General features: G+C 43.4%; 3 protein-coding genes across 3 annotated transcripts in view; 1 reads left to right on the top strand and 2 right to left on the bottom strand.

The window, feature by feature from the left end:
- The window catches only part of asic1a (acid-sensing (proton-gated) ion channel 1a), a 40,719-nt gene extending 37,481 nt beyond the window's left edge, over positions 1-3,238 (bottom strand). Inside the window, exon 1 of the mRNA XM_062531468.1 lies at positions 2,835-3,238. Within this exon, the coding sequence (XP_062387452.1) occupies positions 2,835-3,214 (380 nt within the window). The 5' untranslated portion in view covers positions 3,215-3,238. The remainder of the gene's footprint in view (positions 1-2,834) is intronic.
- Positions 3,239-9,722: 6,484 nt separating this feature from the next.
- spryd4 (SPRY domain containing 4) lies at positions 9,723-11,849 on the top strand. The gene is made up of 2 exons (XM_062531469.1): positions 9,723-9,891; positions 10,739-11,849. Exons 1-2 carry the CDS (start codon positions 9,759-9,761, stop codon positions 11,278-11,280), a joined length of 675 nt encoding a protein of 224 aa, XP_062387453.1. The 5' UTR covers positions 9,723-9,758; the 3' UTR covers positions 11,281-11,849.
- A 6-nt stretch (positions 11,850-11,855) lies between these two features.
- Positions 11,856-17,500, bottom strand: part of gls2a (glutaminase 2a (liver, mitochondrial)) — a 12,901-nt gene continuing 7,256 nt past the window's right edge. The window contains exons 7-18 of the mRNA XM_062531467.1: positions 17,038-17,096; positions 16,343-16,375; positions 16,126-16,184; positions 15,934-16,000; positions 15,796-15,846; positions 15,296-15,472; positions 15,034-15,165; positions 14,614-14,706; positions 14,164-14,225; positions 13,846-13,922; positions 13,309-13,372; positions 11,856-13,171 (exon numbers count right to left, since the gene is read on the bottom strand). Of these exons, the coding sequence (XP_062387451.1) occupies positions 13,000-13,171; positions 13,309-13,372; positions 13,846-13,922; positions 14,164-14,225; positions 14,614-14,706; positions 15,034-15,165; positions 15,296-15,472; positions 15,796-15,846; positions 15,934-16,000; positions 16,126-16,184; positions 16,343-16,375; positions 17,038-17,096 (1,046 nt within the window). The 3' untranslated portion in view covers positions 11,856-12,999. The remainder of the gene's footprint in view (positions 13,172-13,308; positions 13,373-13,845; positions 13,923-14,163; positions 14,226-14,613; positions 14,707-15,033; positions 15,166-15,295; positions 15,473-15,795; positions 15,847-15,933; positions 16,001-16,125; positions 16,185-16,342; positions 16,376-17,037; positions 17,097-17,500) is intronic.

The following is a 17,500-nucleotide window of genomic DNA, read 5'->3' on the forward strand; positions in this document are numbered from 1 at the left end:
CAAGCCAACAGAGAGCATAGCAAATCACTTGAATGGCATGGAGCCACAGCAAAAGCTCAGACTTCAGATGAAGGGTGATCTCAACACTGCATTCACAGACACGTCCTGCTCTCAGTTTCAGAGGTTCAAACCGTTAGAGAGATAGAAACTGCTCAAATCCAGGTTCAATCTAGGAGCAAAAAAAGACCACAAAAAGTGCCACCATATAGTCCACTTTGACATTATATGTGTTGTGTGTATTTCTGACCAAATAAACAATTTCAATTCAAGTCTATAACTATTGACCAAAATGTACAACTCTTCTCACTGCTTTTTGAATCCATGATATACTGTGGTTTAGATAATTCCAACTTTCAATGGAAAAATCCCCTCGATATTTCAGTTATCATTTCACTGTGTCTTAATGATGAAGGCCCTCAATATAACATCTTAAGTCTGGTTCAGCTCCTAACAGCTGTCAAGTTAGTCTGAGTTAGGCTACGGAGAAGTAACAGCCCTTGCATCCAGTGCTATTTCTGCCCCATGTTTCTGCTGGTGTTGTCCTCTCACGACTCTCTGCTGTGCTCCACTTCCTCTCATGCAGAAAATTATGAGAGAGCCTTGAAGACGGCCAAAAAACGCCTGGCACTGATGTGCACCCGGCGCAGCACTGAGTGTCTGGGACCACCTGTCCTTGTTGGTTGCTTAAACACGCCAACTTTGGCGGCCCTTAGCAGAGAAGAGAAGAGCCTCAGAGGGTATAGTCTATGACTAGAATAGCCTCTGGCTCTGCTTATCACCTAGATATACAGTACCGCATGGCGGTACATATGACCTTCGCATGGTGCTGCATGTGCTATCCGAAGACAATACTGTATATCATGTTTTTTTTCTCGATTCTCCAAGTCTTGCAACTCCTTGTAAACTAGAAAGTCGCGCTTGCTCTCCCTTTCAGTCCCTCTGTGATGGCTGAAACTCATTTTGTTCATGTATACATGTTAATTTCACAACATTTTCTAAAGCCCCACTAATAATCCTCATTCGCTCCAAGGTCACTTGAGAACTTCTGTGCACTACCTCTAAGACAAGTCAGCAACAATGAAGTGACACCCAATGTACATTTGTATTTGCAGTATGCTCCTGATATTATGCTATTGCACCCTACATGAATGTCTACATTTTTATAGTGTACTGTACGTGTGTGTGTGTGTGTGTGTGTGTGTGTGTGTGTGTGTGTGTGTGTGTGTGTGTGCTTGTATACTTGTGTGTATGTGTGCATCTGGGTGCATGTGTTTCATGTCTTCTCATCAAAAGAGGTTGACGATTGAAGCAGCTGATATTTGCATTTACATCTTTCAGTATACTATGTACTGTATGGGCTGGGCTGATGCACCTGCTTGAGACCAGCATGCCACAAACATTTCATAATCTTGGGCGAAATGGTGGCGAGCTATTCCTTGAAAACAGATTTCCTCTCCCTGGCTTTCGAGGAGCCAGTGCCGAGAGTGGAGGTGGCCCCCAGGGACCACAGGCTTCTATTCCGTATCAACCTAGTGGGGCTACACAGCCTGGTTAGCACCAGAGCTTATCTCAACTGAAATTGAAATTGGGTCTGGACACGGTTTATTCACCTCCCATTTCCAAGGGACATCACCAACAGACGCCAAAACGCCCCTGCATAAACCTAAATGTATTTGAATAGACCTGCAACCAATCAGAGCAATAAAGAGATGCCATATGCAAACAACAGAGAAAAAAAAACATACAAATGACCGTTTTTTAAAAACTGCTTCAATGTCATCATGTTAGGCCCATCTCAACGGTTGTGATTGGAGCCCATTGGAGTGTTATTGTTACATTGGTCCATTGGGGTTACATTGGAAATGGGACTGAATGACCTCTTTGCCAGACAGGCCTGCAGAGTAAATTCAAATTTGCCAAAGGTCTGTCTGGGGTCTTCCAGGTTAGAGGCTACACACACATCAATTCTCATGTCCCCCAGTGATGTGTTCTGAGAATCGTTCTTTTTTTTCTTTTTTTTAATCCAAAACTGCACGGCACTATAGCAGCAGTTCTAATAAGAGTGACCAGGATTTTGCCTCATATACTTTTGCTGTTCTGTCTTCCAAAGGGGATCAACTACTGTAGATACATTCACATATTGCATATAGGAAACATCATGAGTGCAACTAAGGTGGAGGCAATCTTGTACAGTATGTGTCTTCAAAGGGATGAGTCATGTTCATCAGTTGTTATATGTCAAATCAGTGTAACCAAACTCAGAGACAAGCTGAGTTTTTAGATGTAACCTTTTGTAATCAGTCTCAGCAATAACCGAGTTGATGCACTTTCTTTAATTTAGAAACCTGTATTCAATACAGAGCTAGCATGTGATCAAAGATGAGCAACAGGCAAGAGTGGTGAGAGTTGAGAGGAGAGGATGTGCAAGTCTGACTCATTTTTGACAAACTGAAGTGGTTGAGCAGAGATGTGGCGGAGTATCGATTGTGTGTGTGCCATTTTTATGGAGAGGGAAGGAGGTGAAGTGTGTATGTGATAAATATTTGGGGAGAGAGTATAATACTTGACCCACAGTAACAAAACATTTAGCAACAATCCAGACATAGACATCGACAATCAAGGAATATTTGGTAATGTATTGAATGAAGAAATTGGGAATTCACAGAGCGAGTGTGAGTGTGTGCTGGTGTGTGTGTGTGTGTGTGTGTGTGTGAGAGAGAGAGAGAGAGAGAGAGAGAGAGAGAGAGAGAGAGAGAGATGGGGAAACAAACAAACAAACAAACAGACAGACAAATAAACAAAGAATAAACAGAGAACACTTTATACTTGCGCACCTGGGACCAAGCAGCGCCAGCAATTCCCCCGCGTGGTACAGGTCGTTGCGAGTGACTTTACTAAAGCGAAAAGAGTTCAGGTTGCAGAACGTGACAGCGGGGAACACCATCACAGGTGTCGTGATTTCGTCCAATTTGGTAACGTGCGGATACTCCAAGTAGAACTGAATCCTGTCTGTGCACACATACAGTAGGAGCGTCAGCGAGCTCAGAAAAAACACCAGCCACAGGCAGCGTCGGATGCTGATCCGGTCGTAAGAGAAGATGTGCGAGATGCCGTGCAGCGTTGAAGTGTTCGCGAAAACCTCAATTGGAGGCGGCTGATCGCAGTCCATCTCTCCTGGCTCAACTTTCAAGTCCATTATCGCAACCGTCTTCATTCAGAGGGTTTTGGAGAACACAGACGCCCCTGTCTCTATATCCCTCAGGGCCGACTGATAGGAAGCCTCTCTGCCGCTCCGATGGTGTCATGCACTGACATCAGCACGCTTCGGGTGTGGAAATCGAATGACCAGACGATTCCTCCGTGTGAGCTGTTGCCTATAGAAGACAAAACACATATTATTAGACTTGCGGCACCAGGCAGCGCGCGCGTGTGTTGATATAACGGTGATCACGATGGATGTCCTCAAGCGGCTTTTGTATAGTGAGCTCTGCAATTTTTTTGTTCGAGCGTAATGGGTTGGCAACACACACCCACGACCTCACATTCGACTGGAGCTGAACAATCCAGCTGCTCGTCAATCCCCAGACAATTTAAATAATTTGATGCAAAGGTTAAAATATAATGCGCTTGTCCACATTCTTAAAATTCAAGTCCATCCTTTGCCTGGCCTTTCGCAATTATACGCGATGAAAACGAATTAAATTCCACAAAAATAAGTGCACAGTCCAGCACAGTAAAACGAAACACTGGCAGGTGTGTCTTCGTCGTGCCCTAACACTAGGCTGTGCATCAGGCGGCCAGTGTTAAAATCGTGACGAGTGGAGCTTGGTGCCTCGCGTGCAGATGAATTGGCAAGACTGTGCACTGAGTGTGTAGACTTGGGCTAAGTCCACTCGTCTTTCGGCATCATATCATAGTCTACACAGTTGTTGACCTATGCGTGAGAAATATCTCAGTTCACAATAATTGATAACCAGTGTTGGGGAGTAACGCATTACATGTAATTGAGTTACGTAATTTAATTACAAAATAAATGTAACAGTAATATATTACAGTTACTGTAGAAAAAAATGTAATTCAATTACAGGTACTTTTGAAATTTTTCAAAATTACAATTTGAATTACATCTCAATATTGTCAGCAAAACTTTGCAAATAATATTGTATGTAAAAAGAACTGTTTCCCTCCACAGCCATAGTTTGATACGGGACCTTCTGATAGGCTCTATCACGTCTACAGCGCCATCAGTGTAGATAGATAGATAGATAGATAGATAGATACTTTATTGATCCCCTACATGCCTGCCTGTAAACGTGTTATGATTATCATTATATTATCCTCACAAAAAATGTGATGCTAATTCATGTATTGAATGCCCTTGCTGCCTTGTGCGCTTGTACAGAACTGCTCGGCAGCCTGTAGACCAAGGCCGAAATCTTGGATGGATTTGGGGACTATAAATATCATTAAAAAATCGGAAAAGTAATCAAAAAGTAATCAAAAGTAATTAGTTAAGTTACTCAGAAAAAGTAATTCAAATAGTTACACTACTATTACATTTTAAACAGAGTAACTTGTAACTGTAACACATTACATTTATAAAGTAACCTTCCCAACACTGTTGATAACTCAATTTACTTCAAAGTAGCCTACTACTTCCAGTGTACTTGCTATTTTGCGCGTGCTGAAAGCTACACCGGACTTGCCCACAGGCATCAAGGCCTGATGTTTGTGTAGCCTGACTCAAAATTGTGCCAAATTGTGCCAACTGTGCAAACGGAGGAGGTTTAGCCTACCCGATACGTGCCATTGGCCTTGCTTTAGACTAATCTAATAGGGTCTACTAATAGGGTACTTAGCCTACCCTGAAGCTGTATGATCAATCATTAGGCTAAGTCCAATATAAAACTTTTTGTCACACCTTTTTCATTATTATTTTAGAAAATAGGCATCAGTTAAAAACCTAAGATGACATGAGATAAATCAAGTTTTACTAATTTAGCAAAATATAATAAATATGTATAATATGGCATGAAATATGCATAATCTCACCGGGACTCCGCTCCCTCCATTAGTCCGGATAAGTCTCAGTTTGACACCAGGGCTCGGGTCACTTGGGGCCGATCCCTCTCAGACACCATATTCTCCTGAGAAATTACCCGGTGAGACGGCATGAACACCGGATTGGAAATTATTGGAGCGCAAACTGCCGTGACGGATTTGAGTTTCCCCAAAGCTCAATGTCGTTAAGAGACAGTTGTACATCAGGGACTAGGCTATCTTCAGGAATTGTGTACGTTTAGGGAAACTTGACAAAGTTCACAGTCTGGTGTGGAGATCAGAGTGAATGAAATATCGTCAGTTGAATGAAACATCGTCAGCTGGGTAAGTGATCCTCTGAGCAACAACGTTTCGAACACACCATCTAAACAGTTTTTGTTTCAATACAATTGAAAATCTACAAAAGGGATCTCCTGCCACTAACAGGACAGGGCATAGGATAGGCCTAATACAGTTTTTTACGATTGTTTACACACTAAAATTATTTTTTTCACACAATTAGCAAAATTTTACTCCAAGGAGCAAAACACCTCCACAGATTTGCACAACATTACACACAATGTCTGCTTCACCTTTTTTTGCAAAACATTACACACAGTGATTTGTAAAACTCTACACAAATTTCCACACCTTAGACACAGATAAGGATTGTGAGGTTACTTCCTTGTCATTACAAAGCCCTGGATTGCCAATGACTACACTACTGAACGAATTGGATAATCACATCCACCAGGTGTGTAAGCACACATGTGCAAAATTGAAAACGCAGCACTCAGGTGTGCTATACAGTCTTGCTGCTTTTGCAGTAGTTGCTCTTCAGAGTCAAAGTGTATGTACTTTATGCAGTAGTTTTTATTTGTCTACAGATTTTATTCGTTCAATTGATTTCATTGTTGGTTGATTACTGTAACTGATTATGGTTAGAAATACTGTAAGTATACTGTAAGTAAGTATGAAAGAAATACTTGACATATTCAGTCTACAGCAGTCTTCAGTGTTGTACAGTACAGGTGCAAGTTTATAGATCTATTTATGTACACTTTCCCCATGTCGAACTAATCATGAGGAATGTTGTGGGTTCGTCACTATTTTTTGGACATCTAAATGATCCCTTACATAACAATGTCTGGGCAAAAATCTAGCACATACTGTATGCTATTTCCTAATTTTTCTTTTTACAAATGTGTTTTGCATTTATCACTGCAGTGTGAAACTGGCTGCAATGGTGTCTGATCATTGAGGACTGTGTTTGTTAAATGACAACTAATAGCATTTTTAGAAATATGTGTATATGTTTTGACTGAAGTGTGTATGTTTTGACTGAAGTGTATATGTTTTGACTGAAGTGTTTCATTTTGCAAAGAATCTAGGAATTACGCAAACTGAGTGTGGCGTTTGGATAGCTGTGCTTAAATTTTGTTAAAAAGAACTCGGTTTCAAAAATTGTGTGTAAGCAATTGAAAAAAACTGTAGTTTCACGTGCTCACAGAGCATGACCGCTGCCAGTCCTGCACATTCTCCTCGCAAAAGTAAATCCCGCTGGTCAATTTGTCTCCATTTCCTACTCTATTTTGTTTATGTGTGTGTGTGTGTGTGTGTGTGTGTGTGTGTGTGTGTGTGTGTGTGTGTGTGTGTGTGCATGTGTGTGTGTGTGTGTGTTTGTGTGTGTGCCTGTGGGTGCGCGTGCACGTAAGTGTGTGCATGTGCATGCGTACCTGTGTGTGTGTGTGTGTGTGTGTGTGTGTGTGTGTGTGTGTGTGTGTGTGTGTGTGTGTGCGTGCGTGTGCGTGCGTGCGTGCGTGCGTCGGTGCGTGTGCATGCATGCGCGAGTGAGGTACATGTGTGCTGTGTGTGTGTGTGTGTGTGTGCATGTGTGTGTTTGTGTGTGCGTGTAGCTGATTTGAACGGAATTCCATACTTGACATGCCTTCAGAGGATGTCATAATGATCCTACTCTTCAAATTGTGATTGTGATTACAGTACAACACTTCATTTTTGCCTTTTCATTTTTAACTAGGTGGCACTATACAGTACCTCAAATGAGTGGATATGGGATGGGTTGACATGGCCCCTCGAGACCAACATGCGAAAAACAGTTGGTCATAGGCCCTACGGTCCTCGAGATATTCAAAACTGAGTCCGGCCTACCCTCCTTTCGAGGCCCGGTACAGCGGGTGGGCAATGGATCAAAACGAACAACAAAGGTTCTGTGTAATCCTTGTGGGGGCTACTGTACATGCCCACCACGTTTTGTGCAGCCCGGTCTTTCAGTGTCCTGGGTATTGTTGACACAAAATTACTAGGGAAAAAAAGAAAAGAGAAAAGAGACTGACTAAACCTACCTTCGTTTGCGCGGCGGTCATATGCACAATTCTATTGCTTGGATTTTGTCAAAGAAAGCTATCGCCTTAACATTGCTTTCGTTTTCACCGACACTGAGGTAGAAAATGTCCGACTTGATGATGGCAACCTTTTTATAGGCCTACTCCACCCCTGCTGTCTCTGCCAGTTCAGTCAGCCGGAGTTGATCCCAAACAAGCCTCATATCATCAAGGTGCATGAGAGGACCCCAGAGTGCGTCCTTGACATCAGAGCAGCCATGGAGTGCACCACTTTGCAGCTGGTCCCCATCCACACCTGCACCACTCAGGTGCAGATAAAAAGGTCAGATGAAAGGGTTCTTCTGCAAGGGGCTAACCTTGCTGCTGAGCCTCTTCCACACACAGCCAGCCTTTGTCCAGGTCAGTTACCACCTGCCACTTAGCACAGTAGGTTAAGAGGTGAGCAGCAGACGACCCTGTTGGAGTCTTCACACATTTCCTCCAAGTACATTTCACCCTACTGTTGTCTTTCCCTGTTGTTTTTATGTTCCCCCTAAGCCCAGCTACACGATGAAGCTTTTGCTTATAGATTTTACACAGTAGTTTGAGTAAAAGGAAGAAATATGTGCACTATACCTCAAAAATAAGCCTAAACAATGCTATATTTATGAAGAAGACACAACTTACCGTTCACCAAGACATCACATTAAATAATCAAATAGGCTTAACAATTATAAACTACATGTAACATTAGGACATTCAAAAATATTGGAAATAAAATGACATACAGTATGAGGCCTGTAACAAGAAACACAGTGCTTCAACACAAGCTGGAAGAGGAAGCTGCTAGACTTGTTTCAGCACATTCCACAGAAAATGTATGAAAAATTAAATTGATATACACTCATTAAATGAAACAAATGAAACAAATGAAAGCTTCCTACAGTATATTGTAGATTCCATAATGCCATAGCCTAAATTACAAATGAAGTTAACTTTTATCTTATTTTACCCTGGTTTTGCAGGCTTGTAAACTAAATGTATTATTGAGTTTTATCTTCACACATTTTATGATGCATGGTCAAATATCATTGCCATGCTCATTGTACATTGTGGTTTATTTGTGCAAAGATGGAAAGTAATTGGATCGCCCCCTAGTGGTATGGTAGCAAACACAACCACACATGGGACTCATTGAACAGCCTTCATACAGTATGTCACTCACTAATGTGATGATGTCTGAAAAAAATGAACCTATTATCCACCGACATTTTTTTTCTGTCATCAGCATGTGTCCAGATATATCAACATATTTCATTCGGACATTCTTCCACTTTCTTCTCCTTTTTCTCTTCTTGCTTTCCTCTCCCTCCTACCCCTCCTCGATGAACGTTCCTCAGATCTGTTGCCAAAGGGCAGGTGCTTGAGCAAACACTTGGGGTCTGTCTGTGCACGTGTGTGTGCATTTTTGTCACAATGGAATTTAGGCTAGAGTTCATGCTAAATTGTCGGTAGAGTATGCATAGAGAGTGTAATATGCAGATGGTTCATGCATAGGCAAGCCTGGGTGGACCCAGACGAAACTGTTAGCAAATTTGAATTTGCTCTGTAGGGCGGTCTGGAAAGGCGCCCATTGACACCTGATCCCTAAAGATTATTTTTATATGGTCTGTGCACTGTCAACAAGGGCTGGTAGACTCGGGAGGGGAGGTGGATTATTTTTGAGCATGTGACAGTGATTTTCTTAAGATTGTTGGGGAGGTCTGTGAAGTAGCAGAAGGTGCAGTAGGCCTACATGAGAAAGGACAAACTCCCAGTGAACAGCAGCATTCTTAATAGAGATTCTTGAAGAATCCCCGTTTGTGTGCACAGTGCACACACATGGTACGTTTCCTTTCAGGGCCAAAATGCTCAACCAGTATAAGGCCCAATAGCCCCAGTAGAGTAATTAACATTCGAACAGAGTCTTAATGCGATAGTCTGGAGTCGTAATGCCCGAATGACAGGGGGTGACTAACTCACAGAATCCCCCTTTGAACAGCAGCAGTAGGCTACTACTAAGGAGCAGTAGCCTACTGTAGCTCCAAAGAGTTTAAATGCAGTTGTTTAGCTGACATAATATCAAAGAAAGTTCACCTCCCTATGTTTTTGGTGATTCGGAAACTGACGTCAATGGGCTACTTTCCAGACCAACCTGCATACTATAGCAAATTCAAACAAGTATGTCTGGATTCACCCCACTGTACACGTAGACCGTATAAGGTGCTGTTAGGCCCTGCATAACATTGCTGCTCCGGTAGAGGGCAGCAATGGGCTATATGCGCTGATTATCCACATTGCACAAAACTGGTGAACAACAAAACATCCATGTGAAAGATGGCGTTGCCTCTCAGCATGGCAGGTTGTTGTCGTTTAGCGGGGCGGACAGCGGCCAGCCTGCTTTTCCGACCAACCCGTCGGATGGTTCTGTCTAGCAAGAGGTGCTTTGTCAGTGCCAGCACAATCAATAGTGAGTAGCTAGTTGTGCTTTGCCCAAGGACACACACCCACAGCTGTCAACGAAGTAACTTCTAACGTGAGCTAACGGTATAGCTGAAAGAGTTAGCAAGCTAGCATAGGTAGAGGTCAGAGGTTTCTTGGTGAATCAATATCGACTTCTGATGGTGGATTTGCCCACCATCCGTGGTTTCAGTCATACGCAGGACTGCGGATCTATAACTTGCATCTTCAAAGATAGAAACAAAAATAGCCCGTGTGTGAAAGCGGTAGTGGATATGGCAATTTAGCTGGCAAGCTAACAGTTTTAATAGTCTGTGATGTGCACAGCCATCTCCCAGGTTAGGACATTACCTGTCCGATTGAGGGGCTTTGTTTGTCTTGTTTGACGTGATGAGCATAATGTAACTTTCAAGTCATTTAATGTTAGGATTTTCCTATTGCAGATAGTGATTTCTGAAGTAGAGCTCTGAAGTTGTAAAGTTGTTAGTGTGAGTGGATGACAACATTGCTTTGCAGTTACATATTTGAAGGTGTTGATGGGTCAGGGAAATGTTGACTCATGTTAAATGTTAATCTAGCAATTCCTGTTAACATATGATGCAGCAGTTCCTAGGACACGTAGTGGTGGCACTGTGGCAGTCATAACATGTCCCTGTTTTTTACTGAGAGACTCATATTCTCAAGGGCACCGATTTGCTCCAGGTGCAAAGTACCCTTTCAGCACTAATTCAGAATATTTCATTTTCTTCCTCATTGAAACCTAGCACAGCTGTTGATTGTAGGTTGCAGAGGAGGTGGACTAGTCTGTTACTCTGTTGATTGCATTCAGCCATGACCTTATTTTTTCTTTCCTGTAGACCTGCAGTTTAAATTGGACGACCGAACAGCTCACAGCAGCCTGGACCTGTTTAAACGAGACACTGCCGTGATCTACCGTATTCTGGGCCTTGACCCCAGCCATGTGCAGGACAACCCTGAACGCTTCCGCGACTGGGCTGTTGTGTTTGGCGACAAGCGCATCACCGCTGGCCGGCATTATTGGGAAGTGACCGTCCGCAAGTCCCACGAGTTTAGGCTGGGGGTGGCAGAGGCGGCCATGTCGCGAGACGAGTGCATCGGCACCAACAACACCTCCTGGGTGTTTGGCTACGGGCAGCGCAAGTGGCTCGCCATGACAACCAACAAGATGGTGCCAGTCACTCTGGTGGGGAAGCCTGACCGCGTCGGCGTGCTGTTGGACTACGAGGCTGGCCGGCTCAGCTTGGTGGACACGCAGAAGAGCAGGATCATCCACAACATCAGGGGCCAGTTCCGCGGGCCCCTCTGCCCTGCCTTCGCTCTCTGGGACGGGGAGCTCCTAACACACTCTGGCCTGGAGGTCCCAGAGGGACTGAACTGAACAGAGAGAAGCCTTATGTGCCAGTTGCTTCCCAGAAATGCCAAATCCTCAATCCGGGAAACAGCTGTCCCTTCTCTCTCTCTCTGGACTGTTGTAGCGGAGGTGGAAGTATTAGGTCCTATTTCAGACAGACTGTTGGACAGGCAACTCTCATAACACGTTCGCTCACTTAAGATGGCGGCAGCAGAATAGCTGTGGCTGCTTTGGTCTGTCCTTAACCAACCGATTCTCAGAGCCAAAGCCCGTTCAGTTTGCTCCCCCAGGGTCTGTCTCTCTCTCTCAGCCCATATCTCCAAGAGGCTGACAATCTTTTTAAAGATCATCACTATAAGCCCAGTCCTGGAGCTGAGTAGAGAGTGGTTGAGAGCGGAGGACAAACTGACGAGCTCTGGTCAACATTTTGTAAAGCATTACTTTTTTCCCCCTGTTTTTTAATGGGTACACATGGAGGGAACACTTTTGTTACTTTCAGCATTCGTTGTCATCGGAACATTTGTACAGGCATTTCTCAACACGAGCCAAGCAGGTTTTATGTCACAGAGGAATAAAAGTTGCATTTGGGGTCAGAATTGTAGTCCACACGTTCCTTTTATTCACACATATTCACAATTTGCCTCAAAGAAAAAAAAGAATACAGTACATATTATATACATATCATTACATTTCATGTAAATCAATCAGGCTCAATCATTCATTTGAAACTTAAAAGAGGGTTTTTTTAAAGAATATAAACCTTTTAATCATGGATGTGGGCGTGTATGCAACAATACCGGAGCATGATTTACAATCCTCGCAATTTCCTACCTCCTCTTTTATACCCTGAACTCCTTCCAGCACAGCATATAAGGAGGCAACACACGGTTATCTCACCAGAGCTCAACTGGACAGTCTCTATAAGAGGTAGATCTTTTGAGCCAAGTCTCAAAACCATTTTATGAGCAACTATGTAATCTGTTACATCAAGATTACAAAGGAACAATCTATTACTCTTTCAACAGCACCTACCACAGAAGTTCTGTAGTTGACATCATGAGTCACTGTCAACCCACTGTCAAATCAGTTTGCTCCTTTCTTTTTCACTGTTGATGACTGGCAGTGAGGTAGCTGTGTTATTACTGGCAGCAGTAGCTAAGCTCATCTCCTGACAGAACGGACCACTATGGAAGGTGTTGATACTGAAAACACCTGTCTTCGATCTCTATGTACAACCTGTTCATCCACATTCACACATATTTCACTGTGTGTGTGACCACAAATATACATACACCTGATAAACACAATAGATATTTACAAAAATAAATATGTCCCATTTAAATACATTACTGAAGTCATCATTATAAACATCTTGATTCTTGGCACTGTACACAACTCAATGAATGCCTGTTTTTAACAAAATCATCGTTTAGCAAGACTGTCACAGTATCAAGGAGCAGCTAACTGTCAGCGCTCCACAGTTATGGCAAAAAATCTTTCATCTTCGAAATTCAAAATGCATTGATAGACACCCTTACACCCATCACAGGGTCCCATAAGAAAGAAGAGCAAAAAAAGAGACCTTCTTATCGCCATACTCTCTCCTAGACAACAGTGTGATTACTTGGCACTGAATGTGAAATTTAGGCCTTAAATCTCCTGCTTCTCGGTTTTCTGTATGAAGAACCAATTCAGTGGCTTCAGTGACAGAGATTGTCTGCAAGTGCCTCACTCAAGTGCCTGCAATCAGACCAGGCCTTTGAGGGCGTCCAGCTTCTGCTGCTCCTCAACGTCCAGCGGCGGCTCTGAGGCGCAGGAGGTGTTGGTTTGCGTGTACAACGTCTGGTACTCCTGCAGAACCTTTACCACGTCGTCCCTGGAGAACTGGAGGGCGTCGTCGAGGGGGGTGTTGCCCCATCTAGAAGGGGCCAGAAAGGAAGACAATAGCCTTTACACGAGGGGCAGGGTTTTAGTCGCCTCGCCGCACGAGTGAGAGGGAAACAAACAATGACAGAGTGAGTGAGGGGATGACAGTGGCGTGGAATGTGGTCTCACCTGTCCTTCACCAGCGGGTTGACTTTGCAGATCTGAGTTAGAAAGAGCACGGCCTCCACATGACCTTTATGGATGCAGGTTAGGACACGTGAGATGCAAGAAGACAACAGACCCTCAACTAAGCATGTGTTGTCAAAGTGAGAAGAGAAATGAACAACTAACAACAACTACTTAAAAAAATGACAGAACGAGTCATCCCAGTAGGACTACATTTGTGACGGTTACATGAATGGGTGTGAATTGAGACACAAATGGAACAACTTAAAGGAGAAATCCGGTGAGTTTTCACATACAGTAGATCTCCGTTTCTCGAGGTCGAGGTACAGTACTCGGCGACCTCGAGAAACGGAGATTTATGTGAAAACTCACCGCATTTCTCCTTTTTAAGGAATGACCTTCCATGAGGTATTCCTTCTGTGGGTATATCATATGCGGTGTGAGTGTGTGAGGTGAGGGAGAGGCATGGGCGATGCCACAGTGGTTAGGTAGAGGATGGATGATTGAGAGATGGGAAGATGAGAAGTGTGGTCTACTCACCCTCAGCCGCAGACACGTGCAGGGCTGTCCGCCGGTCGTAATCACTCAACTCCATGTCCTTAGAGGACAGAGCAAACCTGCAGGATGGATGGGTGGATTGGTGAAGGCGACAATTGGACAATGACAAATATGCAGTTCAGTTTATGATAAGGCTCTAATGATTTAAAAAGCATGACTCATACACTCAAGCTGTATCACATATCAATAAGTCCGTGAAATGGCCAAGAGATGGCCATATTGCAGTTCAGTTTTGTAGTAAAGGATGTATGTGAAGTTAAAATGGATTGATTAAATTACCACATAATTCATATGACTTACCGTCTGAGTGCTGACACATCTCCACTGTAGGCAGCAAACATGAGTTCGACCACAGACTTATTCTGAAGAAAGAAATACATCACCCTACATCATCATTCTGTCTGTACAATAATTTATCATACAAGTGTCTAGCAGCAGTTCTGTTGCCTTTTTACCATCACATCAAGAAACAAAATGTATACCGTACATTAACTATTTGTTAAATTTGACATATTTATTGTCTCTTGTGTTTCTTTTCAGAGTGCTATAGGCCAAATGTATAAGCTAACTCAGAACAGAAAAAAGGTCGCACTTTGCATATAAACGTGTTTTATTGCACAGACGCGCTTCGGCTTAGTGCCTTCCCCAGTGTATTGTCATATTGACAATGCTATTGAATTGACATTAACCTTTGAAGTGAACCGTGTAAAAAACATCCATGCACAAACGAGCTCTCTTGTTTCTGCTTACCCTATCCTCACCAGCCTGTCGCCGTGGGTCCAGCTTCTTGGCAAAATGCCTCAGGTTGTCATAGTTGTGGAAGTTAAAGAGTGACACCAGTTCCTGAGACACATGTACATATTCTTTAGCCAAAAGCACATGGGGTCAAGAGGCAATTTGAAAAACGTAGTGCTTGAAATGTGAATGCTTTGTGTGTGTGTGTGTGTGTGCGTGCGTGAGTGTGTGTGTGTGTGTGTGTGTGTGTGTGTGTGTGTGTGTGTGTGTGTGTGTGTGTGTGTGTGTGTGTGTGTGTGTGTGTGTGTGTGTGTGTGTGTGTGTGTGTGTGTGTGTGTGTGTGTGTGTGTGTGTGTGTGCGTGTGTGCGTGAGTGTGTGTGTGTGTGTGTGTGTGTGTGTGTGTGTGTGTGTGTGTGAGTGTGTGTGAGTGGCACCTGGCAGAAGTGGATTCCTCTGACGCTGTTGCCCACTCGGTCCAGAGGCGGAGACCAGCACATCATCCCCATGATGTTGGGGACCACGAGGAGCACGGCGCCTGACACACCTGACTTGGCAGGTAAGCCCACCTGAGGAGTAGCACAACAACAATAACTCTTGAGTTCACAAGGAGAACTGCAGACCGTGTATGTGTGCGTAAGGCGGAGAGATAGAGAGTGAGTGAGAGAGAGAGAGAGAGAGGGAGAGAGAGAGACTCACATGAAAGGCAAACTCTCCAGAGAAGTCATACATTCCACAGGAGTGCATGAGACTCAGTGTGTTTCTCACAGCCTCGGCGCTCAGCACACGCTCGCCTGTGATTGGACAGATCCCTCCATTAGCCAACGTGGCAGCCATGACGCTCCCCGACTCACACGTCACATCTATCGAGCACAGCTGGGGGGGGGGGGAGAAAGGGCCTTTATTAGACAGGTGAGCCCACAGGAGAGGACTAGGAGTAAGGACAGCAAAGGACACATTGGCCCTCTCTCATTTGTCTTCTTATCTACTGTATCCTCTCTTCCTTCCTCGGTCCTGGTTCCCACTGATGTAGATAAAGAATGATGGGGCGGCAACAATGGGATAGTCTATCCAGTGTTCTTTATAGATCAGTGGGAACGAGCCGGAGGACAGAGGAAGGAAGGAAGGAAGGGAGGATAGATAAAAAGACAAATGAGAGGGGACCCCTGTCTGCAGAAACGAGCTGTTGGGGGGTTTACCTGGAAGTAGAAGTCCAGCGCGGCACTCATGTCAGAGCTCTGTGGGAAGCACTGGAGACAGAGGCGCAAATTACTACCATGGCAAAATAATAATAAACAAACCTGAAAATAACAAACACACTTTTTTTTCAAACCCACCTTCTTCTCTTTGAGGTAATATCCAATAGCGTAGTTTCTGTCACCCGTCTCCTTCTCGGACTGGAAGCTGTCAAAATGAAGAGTGCGGTCAGCTTTCCAATGTCAAGAGCAGTAGTGAGGAAGACAAATGGTTACAGGTATTCCTGACTCTAGGTCTACAGCCTAAGGAGAAGCTGTGTATGTGAGACTTACGTAGCGTTGTTGAAGCCTACAAATTCCATCCCTGCCATTCTCTTGAGATATTCCACCATCTGAACCAGATACAGATTGATTGTACAACAAAATACAAGGTGTGAGAATACCATGCTTGACACTCAAGACCATGATTTTTTTTTATGTCAATGTATCAATTGGAAGGTTTTACTTTTAGGTTTTGAAAAAAGTTATGAGATACAGTTTTGATACTCACATGGTCAAACTTTTCTGCTTTATTAGCTCCTGGCTACAAGAGATGAAGATGAGATGTTAAGAACAAACACATAGTTTGATTGAATGGATAAGAATGTATACTACTGTCTACTTCAAGAATTCATTTTTATAGACAACAAGCCTCAAACCAAAAGACTGTATTGTTTGCAGCTATCCTAAAGTTACTGATATTGTTCACTGATTTTCTCTGTGAGAGGTTGTTGAATGTGTGTTTGGGCTGGGCAACTAAAGACCTTTTACCGACCAAAATGATGTATACTGTACAATATAGAGGTTTCTGCATTACAAAACAACAAAGAACATTAAAATACTAAGATAGCATAATACAAAATGGAATATATCCTTTGAGTCCAACCAGGTAATTTACCAATCCCTCCCACTCACTCTCTCTCTCTCTCAGCCACTCCTGTCACTCTCTTCACTATCTAAATAAAGGCGAAAAGGCCAAATACGTACTTAAAACAACTAAATAAACACAGAAACTCCATATAAGACTGCCTATGCACGTCTCCTAACAGTAACCCAAATGACTAAGTTACCTATTTTCCTTTTTAATCGGCCCAATGATAACTAAATTAAACAGTGTGCCTAGTGACGCAATTCACTGGAAAGTTATAGTATTGGTCCATTAGGGGTCAATAAAACGTTGTGTAAATCCTTGCACTGTGTCCTCACCTTAATAAGTGAGCTGATAACTATGGCTCCTGCATTCACCATGGGGTTGTGTGGTTTGTCTGTTAGGAGAGAATAACAAATAAGACTCAGCAGGACAGAATTAATTATCTGGATGATGCAGTTACTGCTAATTGCACAAAACATACATAATTCATAATAATAATAAACAATCAAATGGTACCATTTCTAATTTAAATATGCTGATCAAATCTGTGACAAATGAATGCCCCGCATTAATGTTGCTGTTTATTTATGTACCCTGCAGTGTATGAACTGCAGTGAGTTTATATGTCTGCTGGTGGTCTGCTTTCCTGGCAGCAGATGAGGGCACGCATGTGATAAGAGCCTTTTGATGAGCCAATGTCAAATCCACACACTGTTGGAATACCAGTGCAGCATTACAACACCACTTGTTCTTACAGAGGCACCCCAGGAACTTTCCAAACAACACTCTGACAAGACA

Source organism: Sardina pilchardus, chromosome 3 (assembly GCF_963854185.1).
Source record: "Sardina pilchardus chromosome 3, fSarPil1.1, whole genome shotgun sequence".
Classification (NCBI taxonomy): Eukaryota; Metazoa; Chordata; class Actinopteri; order Clupeiformes; family Clupeidae; genus Sardina; species Sardina pilchardus.